This window comes from Monodelphis domestica, chromosome 3 (assembly GCF_027887165.1).
Source record: "Monodelphis domestica isolate mMonDom1 chromosome 3, mMonDom1.pri, whole genome shotgun sequence".
In the NCBI taxonomy this organism is placed as follows: Eukaryota; Metazoa; Chordata; class Mammalia; order Didelphimorphia; family Didelphidae; genus Monodelphis; species Monodelphis domestica.
This window is the reverse complement of record NC_077229.1, coordinates 192,525,638-192,546,367: the sequence shown is the minus strand read 5'-3', so window position 1 is coordinate 192,546,367 and position 20,730 is coordinate 192,525,638. Positions and strand designations below refer to the sequence as shown.

Sequence of the window (20,730 nt, the reverse complement as noted above, 5' to 3'; positions counted from 1 at the left end):
TATTATATTAATAGTAAGTAATATAATAGAATTTGTAATATGAGTATATGTTATAGTTTATATATGAATATATCAACTATATGATTATACCTAGAATGTGATTAAATACATTTATATGTAATTAATATATTATATGATATGTATTTATATTAACACATAAAAGTCTATATAATTAATATAATTAAATTATATATTCATCATATAAGGTATATCATATAATTACTGTAGGATAAGTTACCATAGCATAAGCAATTACTAGATTCCTAATTAGCCATTTTATGTATTTCCTCACCTGGACACTTTCCAGGCAACTCTTAAAACTGCCAACTTGGACCAATCCTCTTTCCAGTGGTGGCTACTCTCTCACAGAAACACTCCTTGCTGCTGGTTTGTTTCTCTTCTATAATAACTTGGATTTTTTGAACTCATGAGGTCACCAGCTAGGCATATACAACTGGCAGTTGCTGTTTCATCACCCACTCAGGAAAGGAAGCACAAAAGAGGCAGCCCAAATCCAGACACAAGTTTTTTTCGGCAGAAAGGAATATCAGAGCCACCATGGAGACCAAGTTAGAGGTAAACATATTTCTTTCTTTCTATATCCAGCTTCGGTGATAGTTAGTTTGATTGGTATGGCACTCAACTTAGAAATAAATCAGTGCATTTTGTCATTTTTATTATATTAGAGAGACATATATTCTGTAGTTATTTTGAATGAAATTTCTCTATCTTTCCTGCTGGGTTTTGTTGGTAATAAACAAAAATGTTGATGAATTTTGTGGTTTTATTTTATATTCTACTATTTTAGAGAACTTAATACTTTGATTAATTTTAGTTGAATCACTAGGATTCAAGAAAAGCATAAAATTATTTGCATAAAGCATTACTTTTGTTTCTTCTGCCCATGCTAATTCTCTCAATTTCTTTTTCTTGTCTTATTGCTATGCATAGAACTTGTAGAAATATATTCAGTAATAATGTATATCCTTATTTTATTTCTGATTTTATTGTAAAGTCCTCTTTACAATAGGAGAGAATTTCAGGCATGGAGATAGCTAGTGAAAGTACCCAATATTATTGGAACATAGAATATTTTAAGCCAGGGTGACTGGATCACAGATCCATGGTATGAGTAAGGTCTAAAAGACTGGAAAGATGGGAGAGAGCCAGGCTGTAGAGTAGCCTGAGGGCATAATAAAGAATTTTTATATTGGATCCTGTTAGTGATAGTGAGCTACTTCATTTTATTAATCAGAGGACAGACATGGTCAGATCTGTGTTTTAGGAAGATTAATTTGATAGGTGAACAGGAGATGTGCTAGGGTGGGGAAAGATTTATGCGAGGGAGACCAATCAGCAATCTATTGCAATTGTTTAGGTATGAATTCTTTAATATTTTCTTTTAAACATGCATTGTCTGAATCTTTTTTTTTATTGATTCATATCATCTTGTGACCTTTACAATTTGTGTTGTAATATGGTCTATTATGTTTTAAATGATGCATAATCTTTAACTTTTTATGGTAACTTAATTGTTAATATTTTATTCAATATTTTAATGTCAGTATTTTGGGGGGATATTGGTCGCTAGTTTTCTTTTTCTGTTGTTGGAAAGGAACTGGTAAAAAAAAAGGTCAATGCTGTATTTCAGTGGAATATCACTAAGCATGGACAAACTGCAGCACAATGGACTATTGACCTAAAAAATGGCTCTGGAGAATATTGTACCAAGGGCCTGCAAGAGGTTCTGTTGACACAAGCTCCACTCTTTCAGATGAAAATTTCATGGAGGTTGTTCTGGAAAAGCTTAACCCTCAAAAGGCTTTCTTTAATGGCAAACTTCAGGTCAAAGGCAACATCATGTTGAGCCAGAAGCTAGAGATGATTCTTAAAGACTATGCCAAGCTTTGAAGGGCCTGTCAGTTTCCTGGGACCTGGAGAAGAACTGAGATTTCTCTCCACCAAAGTCTTTGTGATTATATAGCACAAGCATTCAAAACTAAGTTGGTGGGAAAAGATAAAACAATTTCATAACAGATACATTTTTATTCAAGTTTTAATTTTCCACTAATTTGTCATTTGATTTTTGGTTAAAGAATCAAGACCATATCTGAAGGTGTTTGATAGGTTTTGTTCTTTTCTTATTCATATAAACTTTTAGTTAACTCTTCTTTAAATGTTAAATAAAATTGACCTGCAAATCCATCTGGTCCTGGCATTTTTTTTTCCTCTGGAAGTTCCTTTCTGGCTTGTTCAATTTCTTTTTCTGAGACTATGTTATTTAAAGTTTCTATTTCCTATTCTGATAATGAACATTTAACTTTTGTAAATGTGTATCTATTTCATTTAAGTTATATTTTCTTGGCATATATATGTTTCTAAATTATTTTCTTTATTTTTTCTTCAACTGTTGTGCATTCTCTTTGTTAAATTTTGATTTTTGACAATTTGGCTTATCTATTTTCATCAAGGAATAAGCTCCTAGTTTTATTTATCATCTAAATCTAGTGGGGTTTTGTTTTAAATTTTACTTCTTTTTTATTTTTGGAATTTCTATTTTAGTGTTTAGTTGTGATTTTTTGATGTATTGCTTTTCTAGTTTTTCCTGTTAACCAGATTCATGGATCTATTCTTTCTTTTGCTGTTCAAAGTATTAGAAATATAAATTTTCCCTTTGATCCTGCTTTAACTACATCTCAAAAGTTCTGATATGTGGTCTCATTGATGCTACCTTCTTTCTTTAGTTGAGCTTATCCTATTCATATTCATAGTTGTTAATTATTTTCCCTCTATCATATTCTCATATTTTTCCTTTCTTTGCTTTCTGCCCTACTCTTTATAAATGCAAACAAGGTGGAGAGAGAAAAATTGTGATAAACACTAATAACCTATAATCAAAGTGGTTTGATCTGATATTTTGCCTCATTCTCTTCAGCCCAGATCTCAATTCCTTATTTTTATACTGATCTTTTCATCTCCTTTCTGAACTTGGCTTGTTTTGTTTGTCTATTCCCTTCTCAATTCTGCCCTCCCTCTTCAATCTATTTTCAGTTTATCCAATTCATTCAATCTATTCAATCTATTGTTGAATTTGATGGATATTTATCTTAGACTCTTTGGGTGTAGAATGTGTGTGTGTGTCTGTGTCTGTGTGTGTAAGTAACATTCCTTTGCTAGGTTCACAGAAGAGTGAGGCTAATGAAATACCTGCTCCCCCCACCTTTTTTCCATGTTTATATATTCTTCTCTCACACCCTAACTCAGGAAAGTTGCTTGTGCCTCAGTTTCCTCAGTTATCAAATGGAGAAAATGAATACCTGCTTTACTGATTTCATAGTATTGATATGAGGATAAAAATCAGATAACAGACATGATGGCTTTGAAACGTGTCATGCAAATTCAAGTTATTATCATCATAAGTACCTTTAGTTGGTGGCTGCTCAGAGCCTAAATGGGGGACCCATAAATTGTCTCTAGCTATGCTGAAGGTGATTTCCTCCCTGTGAGTCAGTTCTTAACTAGTAACTCGGCTTGACATTAGGGGAGACTGGGCTATTAGACAGCCCGTGTTTAGGTGAGATATATCAGTGGCGTTATTTCTTTAAAAATCCCATGGTACTTTCCACCCCTGATAAGGACTCTAATTCCTTCCCCCTAACACACCTCTATAATTCATCTGGTGGGGATAGTCTTCTCCACTCTCTGGGACAGACAGCATTACCATGTACTAGATATAAAATCTCCCATTTCTATAGATGGAGATAAGAATCCCAGACCTTGTCTTCCTACCCTTAAAGTCTATCCATGTCTTTGGGTGTCTGAAATGAAATGCCCTGTACAAGGCCTGTTTGCTTAAATACTCCTTGTAGAGTAATTAGATTATACTTAGTGTTTTACTGAAATAGAAAAAAAAGTAACTTTCAATACAGAAAGTGTTAGAGATACAGTGGATATGGCAGAAGAGCGGTAAGGGAGTCTCTGAGCCTGACTCTCAATCTACTGAGCCACCCAGCTGCCCCCTAGAATCTGTATTTCTACTAAGATATAGAGAACAGAGATCCATCTTGAGAGTCAAGATGACCTGAATTCAAGTCTCACCTCTAACATATACTTACTCTATGATTCTGCATAAGTTATTTGGATTCTCAGAAGCCCGGGAGACTCTTATGACTAAATGTAGTAAAGCACATATCTATTTGCAGTGATAGAAGGGATTTAATCACTAGGGGCTCATTAAAACAATGAAATGATACATTTGATCTAAAAAAGTAATCCCAAAAAACATTTTTCTTCCTTCCTCTTTCCCTCCCCCTCCCTCTCTCCCCTCTTTCCTCTTTCCTTCCTTCCTTCCTTCCTTCCTCCCTTCCTTCCTTCCTTCCTTCCTTCCTTCCTTCCTTCCTTCCTTCCTTCCTTCCACCCTTCCCTTCTCTTCCCTCCCCTCCCCTTCCCTCCCCTCTCTCTGTCTCTCTCAAACTTGAACTTGCATTGTTACATTAAGTTCCAAGGGCAGTTTTGTGTTTTTGTTTTTAATTTGAATTGATTGTGTACCTGATCTCATGGAGGCATATAGATATGAATTGGCCAACTAGGGAGGAATGAATACTCAGATTAAATAATTTAATGTGTTATTTATTGTCTTGCCTGTTTTTCCCCTTTTCAACAACACATTCAGGGTAGACATACAACCTCCATTTAGAGTAGACTTCCCCTCTTTTCTACCTTGATCAAGTTCTTAAAATTCTTGACCAAGTGTTGCCTAAAATAGGAGCTAGATGTGAATCATTGACCAGAATCAACACCTTTGGCATATAAATTAGAGGTAATGGAAGCATTGACTATATTTACCTCTGAACAATATGCTAAGATTTTCCAGAATTTTTATTCCAGGTCCTTGCTCATCAAAGCATTGATTTTCTTTGGTAAGGCTCCAAATGTCTTCTTCAAACAATTATTTGTAATTTTAAAAAGCCAATCTCTTGGTCTTTTTAGTCAATTCTTCTAGTTTTATTTCTCGTGCTTCTCTGTGACACACTTATTTGTCTAGTTTTTCTTTCCCTTTTCTTAGAATTCTGGGGATTCCTAAATATATAAGGAAGTGTCTCTGAAGACCATGAAAAAAAAAACCCCAACACGTCTCATTGATGAAGCTAAAGACAGATTTGGCTTCTTCCTCTATCTGGAACAAGTTCCAAGAATTACATAGCCAAGGGAATTAGGTTGGTTGGGTCTAGTGCAAGAGGGGTGTGGAGTGAGAGGTTTGAATGGGGGGAAGGGGAGGAGAGACAGTGTCAAGCTCTTGTCCTCGCCTCAAGGAAGATGCCTCAACCCTGGAACAGATTGTTGAACTTGGAAATCTTCCTTGAAATCTGTTGTCCTCAAAGTTAATCCCTAAGTACTACAGGAATCTTAGGAAAGGAATTAATGTTAGAAGACATTAATACTGGCTTCTCACCCTAGAGGTTTCTTACTCATATGATAATTCTCTCACCCAATCCTCTGACTTGCACCAGACCAAAGTGAACCCTTCAACACATAGACTCCTTGAAAGATTTAATATATTAGACACAGGAAACAGGTGCATCATTAAACTAATAGCAGTTAGCAAATTTCCCCCAGAATGAGAATGAGATGGATGTTGCCTGATTTAAGAGAAGTCTGTTAACCCAAGCATCTGGCCATTAATTTAAAATTGTCTGGTATTTTATAGTCAGCAGCTACTTCTATCAGTGTGTATAAATATATGCAAACAGACATTCTACCTCCAACTGTAGGCCCTGAGAGGCTCCACCATTTCCAGTTTCACCTAGAACTATCATTCTGCTGTTCTCTGGCCATCATCATAGTTTCTTTTCCATCTCTTACCCTGGGAATAATAATTAAATCAACATGATCTTTCTGGGAAAGGACACACCAGCCAATTGTTCCATAACTCCACTCACTATCTCTTTGACTTCTCTAACTCAAATAGCTCTTCTTACCCACTATTAGAGTATAGGCCCTTTGAAGGGACTATCTGGCTTTTTTATCCCTACCTTTTTATACAGTAAATTCTTAATAAATTATTTTTCATTATTTCATATGTAAGAAATGTATGCATATCTATTTATACCTATGTATATGTGTGTATTTTACAACCACTAATGGGCACATCCAAGAAAATTGGGAAGGAGAAGCTCAGAAGATATTGTCAAAGATACATCAACACTAACCTTGGAACACAGTCATCATCTAGCCTTATTATGTCCGAAGTACTTAGAGCACAATCTATTAAACGAGACTTTCCGCAAGTATTTTACGCAACAAAATCAGATTCACTCAGGGGAAGAAGATTCCTCAGAGCTTCAAGGTTCTCTTGTGTCCCATGCTTCCAGTAAAATCAGATCCATAACCATAATATACAAACCAGGTTAGGAGCACAGACAGAGAGCTTTGCTTTTATATGCTTCTGTATAGCCTCAGGGAGGGAGAGAGAATGAGACCCACTTTCTTCTTGCCCTTGTAGATCAATTACCTTTGCGTCTCAAATTATGACAGAATACATAGAGTTCATTCAGTTAAAGCTATGCTTAGACTACAAAGTTGTGCCCCCAGAGAAAAGCTACTGACTGCTTCTCCCCTGAAGGTGTAGTGGTAACTGAGCACTTGGGAGTATCTTTCTAATAATATAATTCATGAGCCCCCATCCAGCATGTTCCTCTAAAAATACCAATTAACATCTCCCCAACACTATTTAGCCAGTTAACATCAGTAAACTGATGTTACAAAGGGATATTTACTGAAAAGGTATAGTGAGAATCATGGTAAAACAACTTCCCCAACCTGGAGCACACTATTCCCCCACCATAGTCTCTGGGGAGCATGGGCTCCAATTTAAAGTGCTTGCTACACAACATTCTTTCCATCAAGTTCACTTCTGGGTGAGGCACAGATGAGGGATGAGTCATTCCTTTGCTTGCAGGACATAGTGTTATTTCATCTATGGGGAAGACTCACTTTTGGGCTGAGTCAAGCAGGTGTTTCTCTCTGCTGCCTCCTCACCAGAATTGGCTACTTGCTTCTGCTACCAGCTCTGGTTACTGAAGGAAACTTTGGAGGACCCTTCTGATCTTTCAAAGCCCACAAATTTGTAATTGAATCCAGCGTATCTCCAATATGAATCATCTAAAAAACAAAAAGAGTAAATGCAACAGAGGATTGGTGACATAGAGGTAGCCTGCATTTGTGGCCACTTGGCAGCCCCGTGGAGAGAGAAGGCAGCTGGCAGGCAGTAGACATGGCAGGTCCCTTTACAGTGGCAACACTAACATACAAGGCTACTGTGAAGACCACATGAGATAATAAATGTGAAAGACCTTTCTAACTGTACTTTATACTGTAACCATGCTTTGGTATATTTGCAACTGTATCATGTGAAAGTACTTTCTAACTGTACTTTATTTTATAACTGTACTTTGCATACTTTTATATTTGTAACTAATAAATGTGAAATTACTTTGTAACTGTACTTTAGACTTTAAATGAACTTTGTATACTTGCTACAATACTTTGTAACTTTAGTAAATGTGAAAGTGCTTTGTAACTGTACTTTATAAATCTATACTACCTGCATTGTATATGTGTATCTATCCACTGTGGATATGTTCTATCCATAGCCCCAGCTACTACTTTTTTTTTTTTATGTTCATGTGTGCTTATGTATATACATAAAAAGAGTAGCTAGGTAGAACTGTGGATAGAACACCAGGCCTAGAGTCAGAAGTACTCATTGTTCTGAGTTCAAATCTGACCTTAGACACTTACAAACTATGTGACCCTGGGCAAGTTACTTAAACCTGTTTACCTCTGTTTCCTCATCTGTAAAATAGCTGGAGAAGGAAATGGAAAACAATTCCAGTATCTTTGCCAAGAAAACCTCAAATTGGGTCACAAAGAATCAGGCAAGATTGAAAACTACTGAACAACATTTATGTGTATAGGTATGTATATGTATATGTATATCTATATGTATGTATATAAACTTATTATTCATGCTTTAGAAATTCTGCCATGTGGTTTTTATCTGTGCATTTGGGATGATACAGCCAGTTTTACCAACTTCATCTTCTTAAGTGCCATTTAGACTTCATTATATAAATATATAGAGGACTGAGGAGGTCTAGTAAAAATGAGTTCCAGTGTTATTAATGACAATGGTAATAAGTGATTATAGAAATATATATTTCTATATATATTATATATATATATATATATATAATGGAACAGGCAAATCTGTTCCATTTCCCCATATAAAATGGTTTTATCATAGACATGTATTGCTTGTCAAAGAGATCAGCCTAGCAAATCTTCCAGAAAAAAATAAAACAAAAAAGAATTAAGTGGACAAAAAATGTTTATTACCTAATTATGACAAGCAGTTAGAAAGGGGACCTAACATTTGAGAGAGAGAGAGAGATCTTGGATTGGCGCTGCAGATAGACAATGAAGTAGGTCTTGAATTGGAGAGAAAGAATGGACTTGCTTACCAATAGGAACACGTGCAGTGCTTTTAATAATTCCAAGATATCTTCTGAGACAAAACTCATATTGTAAACACCAGTATTGTCCCAGTGATGCTAAATAGCTATGAATACTGTAATGTCATAGTCTTCAAAGAACAAAATTAAGAACCACCTATGAAATATTAGGAAAGGGTGTAGGAAGTTGTAGGATATGGTCAAAGGTGATTTGTATGAATATATAACCACAGGATCATAGATTTAGAGCTGAAAAGGAAATCAGAGGCCATCTAATCCAACTCCTCATGTTACAGATGAGAAAAGTGCTATTATAACTTTGTATAGTATAATATGTATAATATGTGTCTGAGATGGGATTTGAACCCAGCTTTTTCTGACTCCAAGTCCAATGCTCTATCCCTCAAACTATGGCAGAAAATAGATGATTAGAAAAGAAAGTGACCTAGTTACCTAAGAAATATTAACATATCTTGAACAAGACCTTGAGCATATTGGCTAGATATTCTGTGGAGGATATATAAAAAGCCATAAACAAAAATTTGTTACACAGGTCAAGAAAAGATAGATGGGTTATATCTGTGCCATTGGACCATACTAATGAGAAAATAGATCTATTAATGTATATTTGTGTAAAGTAGATATGTATACATGTATTTGTATGTATGTGTACACTATATGTATGTATATGTATACATTTAAAACTCTGCTTTGGGAAGTTTTCATGTTAATTTAGGATTAAATATAATTTTTCATTTTAACCCCTGAGAATTTTTCTAAAACAATTCAACTCATTCTTTTTCAGAAAGTATTCTAAACTGAATTCAGTTTTTGTTTGATGATCCAGGACCATTGCTTTGGACATCCATTTCTACTATGATTGTAGAAAGTGTACACACTTGGAGTGAATTTGGATTTGAACCACTCCCCTCCTCCCCATTTAATTTTGTTGGCTCATTTGTCTTGGGTCATTTCTTGGAAGATTGTTTTGGGGGGGAAATCCCCACAGTAGGCTTTTTTTCTTGTAATTTTTCTCCCTCTGCTAAAAGTGAACTATGGACAAAGAAAGTCTGATTGATGGTTATAGTTAGTTCTGTTCCAATTAATTTATTTTTACTAAACCCACTCATGTATATATATACATATATATACATATATAAATATATGTGTGTGTGTATGAATACACCCACACATATAGAGTATGTATGTGTATATGTCTATCTCCTCTATGTGTGTATCTGTATACAAATATACATATATGTATATATATATATATATATATATACCCACAAAACTCTATACATCCCTGCCATGATGGTGATAATTTATAGTTATTGACATAGAAAGATGATGATACTCATTTCCTATTAATAGTACATATTATTTGAGTTGTCTAATAGTAATAATGAATTGTATTGAGTCATTCCTACTCTCTCGCCAGCTTCCTTTTGTGACTAAAGACATGCATTTTTAGGATGGCTGACTATGGTTCTAGACACACGCGTATGCAATATGTGCTCTCTTTCTGCAGAATGAGAATATGTTTCTTGAGGTCAGAGACTATTTGGGTAGGGGGGTTGCATAGTTGTGTATGTTTACAGTTTGTATAAACCATCCAACATGGACAGGTGTCTACACATGTTAGTAAGAAGTAGGTGAATTAGTGGAATGTTGAATGACCTATTAATTTGAACTATTTTTTGTATGAAGAAAAGATCTCTTTCTCTCTGTCTGTCTCTCTGTCTCTGTCTGTCTGTCTCTTTGTCTCTCTCTCTCTGTCTCCCCCCACCCTCACCCCTTTTCTTTCTGTCATAGTAACAACTCTTATCACAGAAGTGTAAGGGCCATGCAAAGAGGGTTAAGTGTCTTGCCCAGGGTCACATAGTAGGAAGTGTCTAAGGCCAAATTTGAACTCAGTGCTCCTTACTCTAAGCCAAGTTCTCTATCTAGTGTGTCACCTAGCTGTCCCTGAGGGAATCTCATGAAAACTTTCCTAACATAAGTGGAACAGAGCCTGGGTTTCATTTTGTGGCAAGTCATTTAACTTCTCTAAAACCTAATTTCTCCATCTGTAAAATATATATAAGAATGCTTGTAGTACCTATATTTTAGGATCTTTTTGAGGATCAAATGAGGAAACAGATATAAAGCACTTTGTAAAACTTTAAAGTGTAATATTAGTCATCATTATTCCATTCTTCTTGTTAATCAGATTCATCTTCTAGGTGAGAAAACAAAAGTACAATAATGTGCTGTCTTTCAAACCTTTACTTTGCATTTTGTCTCTCCCAAATCAGATTCTGTTGTTGCCTGTTTCTGTTTCCCATAGCATCTCTCTGCCCATCACACATTAAGCACTTACAATGTGCCAAGCCCAGTGTACTAAATTCTGGGGATACAAAGAAAAATAAATACATAGTTCTTGTCCTCCAGAAGCTTACATTTTAATGGATGAGACAACATGCAAGTAACCAGGAATATATGAAATAGATATTGAATAAATGGAAAGTAAACAGAGAGAAAAACCATAGCAGCTGGGGAATCTAGAAAGGTCGCTTGCAGAAAATAAGATCTGAATTAAGTCTTGAATAAATTTAGGGAAAATAAGGCAGTTAGATAGCACAGCAGATAGAGTGCCAGGCCTAGATTCAGGAGTATGTGGGTTCAAATCTGGCCAAAGACACTTCTTCAGCTTTGTGACCCTGGACAAGTAAGTCCCTTAATGCCATTTGCCTGGCCCTTACTATTCTGTCTCAGAGTTGATACTTAGAATTCATTCTGAGACAGAATGTAAAGGTTAAAAAAGAAAAAGAAAAAGAAGTTAGGAAGACTAAAAGATGGAGGCCAGAGAGCAGATCATTCCAGGATTTGAGAACAGTTACTCCAAAGGCAGAGTTGAGATTGGGGAACAGCAAGGCCAATGTAGTTATTTGTAGAAAGAATGGAGGAGAGTAAAGTGAAGTAAGACTATAGCTGTATAGTAAAAGGCCAAGTTATAAAGAACTTTAAATGTAATGCAGGAGTTTATATTTGATTCTGGAGGTAATGGAGAGCCCTTGGAACTCTTTGTGGATAGGGAAAATGGGCAGGAACAGACCTAAGCTATAGAAAAATCACCTTTTTATATGAATGGAGGACAATTGGAATAGGAAGAGATGAGACATGGAGAGCAACTAAAAGGGTTCTTTCTACCAAACACCTTCCTTCTTTGCTTTTTGCTCAACCATATTATAAACTATGGAGGGAAAAGAGGGCCCAGTGTCATCTTCTGCCATTTAAGCTAGGCCACATTTAACAGGCAAGTGGAGCCTTGATTTTGAAGAGATCTCAAAGCTCCTATAGTGGTTAACTATTAACAAGGTATAATGATTCAAATTTCAACAGAACTGAGAACACAAACTTCTACATTTCCTTCCTCATTTCAACTGCTCTGAAACAGGGAAATAGATTTTCTCCTCTGAAAGTCAATCTCAAGTTTCTTTTTTCTTTCTTTCTTTTATTTTAAAATAGCTTTTCTTGTTTGTTGATGGTGAAAGCCACATACCAGGCAGAGCCCAGAGATAGAGGGAATAGAAAAACTCCATTAATAGGAAATCTTATCCAAGTTGGTTAGGCCTAGGTCTGGAAAGGAGCCCTGTGAAGAGAAGATATTTCAAAGGAGTCAGTCTTGAACATTATAGCAGGTTGATCATAACTTCTGTTAAAATAAAATCTCAAAGCACAAAGTACAATTTATGTTAACAAAAATAATCACTTACCTGTAAAATGAAGGGATTGAACTAGATTATTTTTGAAGTCCCTCCCAGACCATCTCATGCTAACCCTTTGCCTTTCACCTTTGGAATAATCTACTACTACAACTGGTGTGCCCCTAAATGCATCTGTCACAAATTAGCTCTATGATCTTTGGGAAATTAATTCACTTCTCTAGACCTCTGGTGGTCAGTTTCCTCATTTATAAAATATATGCATTGGAGTAAATCACTTAGCAAGACCCTCTCAATTCTAAGATTCCTTGGGATACTCTTGATAATAGAAAGGTCTCTTTGGGTTATCCTTTCTAACTGTTATTTTTGTTATTTTCCTCTCCACTTTTCTTTTGGTGAATTTGTTAAGATGCTTTGGGTTTTAGAACTTGTGTTCCCTTACTATTAAATATCACATAGTCAACTGATTCTTTGATAAGGATTCAGCTAGACACTTTGTTGATTCAAAACCACCCTCATTTCTGACTTTCTTAATCACTATCACTGGGCTTTTGTTTTGTTTCTTAGCTTTGCTTTCTTCTTGAACTCTGTTTCAGAAAGTTTGAGAAATCCACCTGCCTGACAATTTAGAAAACAGGGCAGGGGGGACCCTGAAAAGACCCAGTAGCTATTATTTCATAACTGAAACTGTCAGGTTTTGGCGTGTCACCCTGATATTATAAGCCACATACAGGAAGCCCACCTTCATTTCTATAGTTTTTTACTTCAGATATGATCAATGATATTAAATTACTCAGGGCTGGCACCATTTCTAAATATATCTTCATCTATCAGTATACATCATTCCACTCAAATATTGAAGAGATTAAGGTAACTTTCATTTTCTACCCAACATTGACAAATAAAGTTCCTAATCACAAAGTGATAAATAATAATCCTCAGCTAAAGATATTTGGAAATTTCCTGAAATGTCTATTTCTCCAGGTGATTATTTTGTTAACATAATTACTTTTTGTGCTTTGAGGACTCTATTTTAATAGATGAAATTGAAGGAACCTTTATAGAATATTCATGCCTTATACTTTTCCCCATTCCCTACCCACCCACAGGAATTCCTTGATCGGGGCATCTAAAAGGAATTTAATATTCATTATCTTTATGGTTTCCATGTTCACCATGTTACTTATAGATCAAGAAATTCTAACTCACCTGATCAGTCAAAACCAGGAAGTTTTGACATTTTTGATTTGGAAGAACCTCAGATTATGTACCTTTTGGAGCAATTATCACATGTCATCAGCACTCTGTAGTTCTCTCTTTGGTACCTGGAGACATTTGGCTGGGAGGATGAATTTACTTGTGTGCGTGATCATATGGTTAGTTCCAAATGTATCCTGACTTGCAAATGCATTTTAACAACTTTCTTAGTTGATTTTTTGGCACTTAATACTCAAATAGATCTATAATCTCATCAATATGGCAGTCCTCTTGAACAATGCACAGTCTATTCCTATCTGCTTATCATGTAACTTAAATTGCTGTTTCCCCCAAATTCACCCCAGGTGATTCACCCAATATCCTGAAGGCTTTCTTCACTTCTCCCAACATCTCACCAGTACCATTAGAGAACACTGTCTACTTGTCATTCCTTACTCTTGTCATATGACCAGGCCATCTTCTCTACCTATCATAAAATTCTTTGATGACTTCCTTTACTTGTGTCCTTCAAAGTTCCATGGTTCTTATAGTTATAGTCTGTTTATCGTCCTCTTTAAGCCCTTTGCACAGAGTGGTGTTCCACATTTGACTACCATATAACAACAATGATAAAACTTTTAGAATTAAAAAAAATGAGCCTTTGTATTTCTGGGAAAGGGAAGGAGAAAACTAAGAGGATAAGCATTTATATTGCATGAACTATGTGCCAACACTGTGTGAAGTGCTTTATAAATATCTCATTTGATCTTTACAATACCCCTTCAAAGTAGGTGCTGTCATTAACCTCATATTACAGTTAAGGAAAATAGAGCAAACAGATTAAATGAGTTGCTGGAAGAAAAAAAAAACCCAGCTAGTATTTGTCTGAAGCTGGATTTGAACCTAGATCTTCCTTACTCTGTCCATTGTCCACCTAGCTGCCAAGATAAGAACTCTGCAACTTGCTGAAAGGAATCCAATTCACTCTCCTCCACAAAATCCTAGTCTTATCCTTTGTTGTAGTGTGGAGATACCCCTGAGTTCTCAAAGGCTAGGCCAACAGTGTACAAACTCTAGCAGATTCTGCCATGGTAGATGGGATTTGAGCAGTGATGGTGAACTTATGGTATGGATACAAAAGATGGCTTGTAGAGTGCTCTCTATGGGCACTCAGCCAGATATCTTACTCCTTTCTCCACTACCAACTGCAGGGGTCATGTTGATATTCTTCCTCCTTCCCCAGGGATTAAGAAACTATTTTCCCTTAAAAACAAACAAACTTGGTGATTATTCACTCACATTTAGGAATTCTTAAACTCCTGATTACCTATGAGAGAATCTCCCAAGGCCAGGAAGGTCCATTTTCAAAAACTTCCATTCTAGTTCCACTTCTGCCACTACTTTTGGAACTTTGGGCAAGTCAATTATCTTCTCTTAACCTCAGTTTCCTCATTAGAAAAATGAGTGAGCATAGTAGAAATTTTCAGGTTGAAAATTTTGTGGTTCTAAGAATCATTAATGAAACAATACCTTAAATATTAGAAATACGTAGTCCTCTGAAAGTATAATGGCCTTGCTTGGTGTTAGGAGTTGTGATGGGAAAACATCCTCAGAATCATCACGCAATGAGCCAAGAGGAAAATTCACTCCATTTATGTTCATAAAAAAAGTGAGGAGCCAAATCAAGCCATTCTCCAATTGACAAATGGGCAAGGGACATGAACAGGCAATTCTCAGCCAAAGAAATCAAAACTATTAATAAGCACATGAAAAAGTGCTCTACATCTCTTATAATCAGAGAGATGCAAATCAAAACAACTCTGAGGTATCATCTCACACCTAGCAGATTGGCTAACATGACAGCTATGCAAAGTAATGAATGCTGGAGGGGATGTGGCAAAGTGGGGACATTAATTCATTGCTGGTGGAGTTGTGAATTGATCCAACCATTCTGGAGGGCAATTTGGAACTATGTCCAAAGGGCGATAAAAGACTGTCTGCCCTTTGATCCAGCCATAGCACTGCTGGGCTTGTACCCCAAAGAGATAATGGACAAAAAGACTTGTACAAAAATATTCATAGCTGCGCTCTTTGTGGTGGCCAAAAATTGGAAAATGAGGGGATGCCCCTCAATTGGGGAATGGCTGAACAAATTGTGGTATATGTTGGTGATGGAATACTATTGTGCTAAAAGGAATAATAAAGTGGAGAAGTTCCATGGAGACTGGAACAACCTCCAGGAAGTAATGCAGAGCGAGAGGAGCAGAACCAGGAAAACATTGTACACAGAGACTGATACATTGTGGTACAATTGAAGGTGATGGACTTCTCCATTAGTATCAATGCAATCCCTGAACAATCTGCAGGGATCTAAAAAAAAAATACTACCCACAAGCAGAGGATAAACTGTGGGAGTAAAAACACTGATGAAAAGCAACTGCTTGACTACAGGGTTGGAGGAGATAAGACTGAGGAGAGACTCTAAATGAACACTATAATGCAAACTCCAACAACAGGGAAATGGGTTCGAGTCAAGAACACATGTGATAACCAGTGGAATCATGCGTCGGCTATGGGAGAGGGAAAGGCGGGGGGGGGGGGGGGGGGGGAGGGGAGAGGAGGAAAAGAAAACGATCTTTGTTTCCAGTGAATAATGTATGAAAACGACCAAATAAAATAATATTAAAATTAAAAAAAAACAAACAAACACACAAACAAAAGCAAAAAAAAAAAAGTGAGGAGCCAGCCAAGGTTTTGCATTCCAAATCACTGTCAAGGATCAGAAGGAACAGAACACTCTCCACAGATGTGCACTAGGTATTGCTTCATGATAAGTGTGAATGCTGACAGATTTTTCTTGAGATGGACATGTATTTTCTAATAAAGCACCAAAAAACAAGGAAGGAATAATAAAGTCATCTTTCTGAGTGTTCCATGAACTGGAGTTCTAGCTGAGAGATCCTCAGTTCTCTGTAATAACACTAAAATCAGCTCATTGAGGAAGCAGCAGAGACAAGTGGTAGTTTGCTGCAAAGTAGAATGAAGAAGCTCTATTTCTAAGGAAATCTTCCTATTTCAAACCACAGGATGTTAGGGCTGCAAGTGAATTTAGGAATCATCTAGTCCAAATTCATCATTGTTCAAATGAAAATACTGAAGTCCTAACGATTAAGTGGCTTGCCCAAGATTAACCAGTGATAAAGTTTGGCCTGGAACCCAGGCCCCTTGACTCAGTGATCTACACAAATTTAATTTTTGGAATGTGGTGAATAATATACATGCACCATGTTCTAAGGAATACTAAGTATGTTAAAGCTAATGTCTGCAATGGGGAAGAACTAATCAGAATTTTATGAATCAAAGTTCTATTAAGGTTTTTATGACTTACAGTCCTATGTCTTTGAATCAGTTATATGAAAAGTATGACCACTATAGTCCTGTACTTTGAAGCATATTTGAAGCTCAGAACTTTAAACTTCTAACCATTACCTGAAGTATGAATCCTCTCTACTACACAAGGGATCATCTGCTCTTTACAGGAGGACCTTCAGGATTGAGGAACTCATTATTTATCCAGGTAATCTATTTCATTTAAAGATACTTTAGGCTGTTAAGGATGGGCAGTTAGGTGGTGCAGTGGATAGAGCATTGGGCCTGACATCTGGAAGATCTGAGTTCAAATACAACCTCAGACATTTGCTGTCTAGCCCTGTTTACCTTGGTTTCCTTATCTGTAAAATAATCTGGAGAAGAAAAGAGCAAACTCCTCCAGTGTCTTTGCCAAGAAAACCCCAATCGGGGTCACAAAGAATCAGCTATGACCAAACAACAACCACAAAAATAGCAAGAAGCAAAGAATAAAAACATTTTCATTTGGTCCTTAGGGAGAGTGGACTAAAAGTCAAAATTTTCCTCCAGCAGAACTCCCAAGTTCATTTCTGAGTTTACATAGCTGATGGAAGTCATTCCCTTCTTTGCTGGATGCTATGTCTTGGCTGCTCGGTCAATTATCACCAGTAGGGAGCAGTTATTTGCTAAGTGTCTTAAGGCTCTTTTTCATCTTCAAGGTAAGTGGAGTCTATAGTTCAGTATCTCTCTAGTGTCTAGTGTTTGCATAGTTTGACCTACAGCCTTCTTTAGAATCCTCCTACCCTCTGCTGGAATTACCATCTATCACAAACCTTCTTTTCTCATGTAGGGACAGATATTTTTGCTACTGGAGCCACCTACATATTCTTTTTATTGTTTGTACAGATATTTAAACACAGTATATTCATTGATTAACACTAATGATGACTAGCACAAAAGACTCTAGTTCAAACAATAAATGAATATTATCGATAATAAAAGTATAAGTAAGACTATAAATTTACTAATTGGTCTTTCCTGGCTTAGGTTTGGGCTGATTTTTAACCAGCTTATGAGCCTTCTCTTTACCACCCCCACATCCCAATATAGCTTTGTGGCTATTAATTAACTACTTCCTGAGAATTTCTTCAAGAGATGATCACTTAAAAATTAGACCACCAAACTAGAGACACAGACACATGTGAATAATTTATAGATTATCCACAATGTGCTGTGAAATTTTTCGTCACATTCTGATGTCTATTAAAATTGGGGAAATAATTAGAACCCAGAGCCTACTCCCCTGCCAAGGTAAAAGAGAATAGATATTGAAGTGATAAAACTGCTGATTCTTAGCTGAACAGCAATATTCAGTTTAAGGGAAATGGCAAGAGAATATTCTAAACTATCCCCACCTGGAGCACTTTTCTGTTTGAACTAAATAATTATTGATATAAAGTATCCATATTCTTGGATTACTTACTGGGTATGATAGCCATCCTAGTGGATCCATGACTACTCTCTCCTCTAGGTCACAAGTTATTTGATTAAGGTGAAAGAAAAGGCAAGTGGGGTGGGCCAGCTAGGTAGCAGCTAGATGGTTCAGTGGATTGAGAGCCAGGTCTATAGACAGGAGGTTCTAGATTCAAATCTGATTTCAGATACTTCCCAGCTGTGTGACCCTGGGCAAGTCACTTAACCCCCATTGCCTAGCCCTTACTGCTGCTCTTCTGCCCTGGAACCAATGCACAGTATTTGATTCCAAGGTGGAAGGTAAGGGTTTAAAAAAAGACAGGCTGTGAGAGACTATATTATAATTTGTACAGAATAAGAGAATTGGAAGGAGTCTCAGAAGTCATATAGACTAACCACTTTCCTAATGTAGAAATAGCCTCTTTGGGTTTCTTTGATGGTCATCCAAATGTCTTATTTTTATCATCTGAGTGATAAGTTAACTGCTTTGTGAGGAAGACCATTCTAAAGATAGATGACTTTAATTGTTAAAAAGTTCTTCCTACGGGCAGCTGGGTAGTTCAGTGGATTGAGAGCCAGGCCTAGAGATGGGAGGTCCTGGGTTCAAATCTGGCCTCAGACACTTCCCAGCCGTGTGACCCTGGGCAAGTCACTTAACCCCCATTGCCTAGCCCTTACCACTCTTCTGCCTTACAACCAATACACAGCAATGATTCAAAGATGGAAGGTAAGGGTTTAAAAAAAAAAAGTTCTTCCTTATATTAATTGCAAGTCTGTTTCCCTGTTACTTCTACAGCTACTGTCTTAGTCTTAATATTTTTTCTCTTTCTTTCTTTCTTCCTTTCTTTCTTTTTTAAAACCTTTACCTTCCCTTGTAAATCTCCATCATTGTCTACATGGCATTCCTTCATTTGAACATAGCTATCATGTTTCCCTTTAAATCTTTTCTTCTCCAGAATAAACATTTCCCATGTTCCTTTGACCATTCTCCATATGATAGTTTTCCAATCCTGGTTCTCTTCCTCTAAATCTAATGTAGTTGGTCAAAGGGTAAAAACAAAAAAAGCATTGTCATAGGGCAGAGATGGTGAGCCTTTTAGAGACCAAGTGCCCAAACTGCAATCCTTATAATGCATGTGAAACTCTCCCCACCCTTACCCCAGACAGGGGAGGTTAGGAAGCACTCCATTGGACTGCTGGGCAAAGGAGGCAGGTCATGTGAGAAATGTCCTCAGTTGTAAGTAGAGAGGGGGAAGGGAGTAGCCCCTTTGGCATGCTCTGGTACATTTGGTTCACCAATACAGGCATAGGAGTTAGGCTCTAGACCCAGCAAGACTACCACCAGTGATCAAGTCACCTCAAGCAAATCACTTATCTTATTTTTTTTTCCATCTAAATTGACAGTGACTAGGGGAAGATAGGTAGCACAATGGAGAGAGAGTCAGTCTTGGAGTTGAGAGGACTTGGGTTCAAAACTGTCCTCAGACTCTTTGTAGCCATATGACTTTGGGGAAGTCATTTAACCCCATTTGATCTAGCTCTTACTGTTCTGTCTTAAAACTTATACAAAGGCAGAAAGTAAGGGTTAAAAAAATTGAAAATCAGAATAACAAATTGAGGGTGACAAACTGATTTTAAGGTCTCTTCTAACTTTAATAATCTTTTTTCCTCAATAAATGTCTGTTGTGACTAGTTAATTAGGTTCTGAAATAACTATCTGAACCAATCTCTATGCCTCTTTGAATTATGTTAAATTACCTGACTTGGTATGTGTAATATCCATCCACAGAATGTGAGCCCTGTGAGGCCAATAAAAAAGGAAATGTTTAGTTGAACTGAACTGAATTGAATTGAATTAGGGTAGGCTTTTCCTGGGATATATCAAATAAAAGATAGTTCTTTTTTAAGTCCCAAGAGTATCATTTATAGTTTCGGAGGCTATATTGGCTTAGGGAAAAGTTGTGTTCATAAAATCAGACTTTTTTAGCTCCTTGTAACCTCACCAGTCCGTGCAGGTTTCCTTTGAAAATTTAAAGGTTTCCTTAGAAGAGCCTCATAAATGTCTGACTTTGGGGGAGGTGAAAGGGAAAAGAGGAAGAAATACCATAAAATGCAACTATAGCTTAAAAACAAGAATGCATTTTGGCGTGTTGTCTTGGCCAGCCTTTTTTAATTTATAGAAATGTAACATGTGTGTGCAGCTTTTCTATTTCAGCCCACTTTGAAAATATTGCCCAATGTGCCAAAGAGTTCCAAAGCATGGCATTAAGATTCACTTGGCCTTCGATTCACCTTCTTACATAAAACAAAAGGGATTGCATCCATAGAGTCTGCTTTTTAAAAGGAAAAAGTGAAAAATGCTATCATTTCAATTCTCTGCTATAATCCAGAAATGTCTTCACACTGAAGGTCAAAACCATCCTCGGTGTTACCGATGAATGGGAGAGTGACAGAAGATAAGGAACAAATTGCTTATCTGAGAAGAGTTTCAA

General features: G+C 36.6%; 1 protein-coding gene across 2 annotated transcripts in view; it reads left to right on the top strand.

Annotated features, from left to right (window-relative positions):
• Nucleotides 1-461: 461 nt before the first annotated feature.
• DUSP22 (dual specificity phosphatase 22) overlaps nucleotides 462-20,730 on the top strand; it is a 113,495-nt gene continuing 93,226 nt past the window's right edge. The window contains exon 1 of one of the 2 annotated variants that reach the window (XM_056823363.1): nucleotides 462-576. In XM_056823363.1, the coding sequence (XP_056679341.1) occupies nucleotides 559-576 (18 nt within the window). In that variant the 5' untranslated portion in view covers nucleotides 462-558. The remainder of the gene's footprint in view (nucleotides 577-20,730) is intronic. The other variant, XM_056823361.1, reaches the window with a different exon arrangement.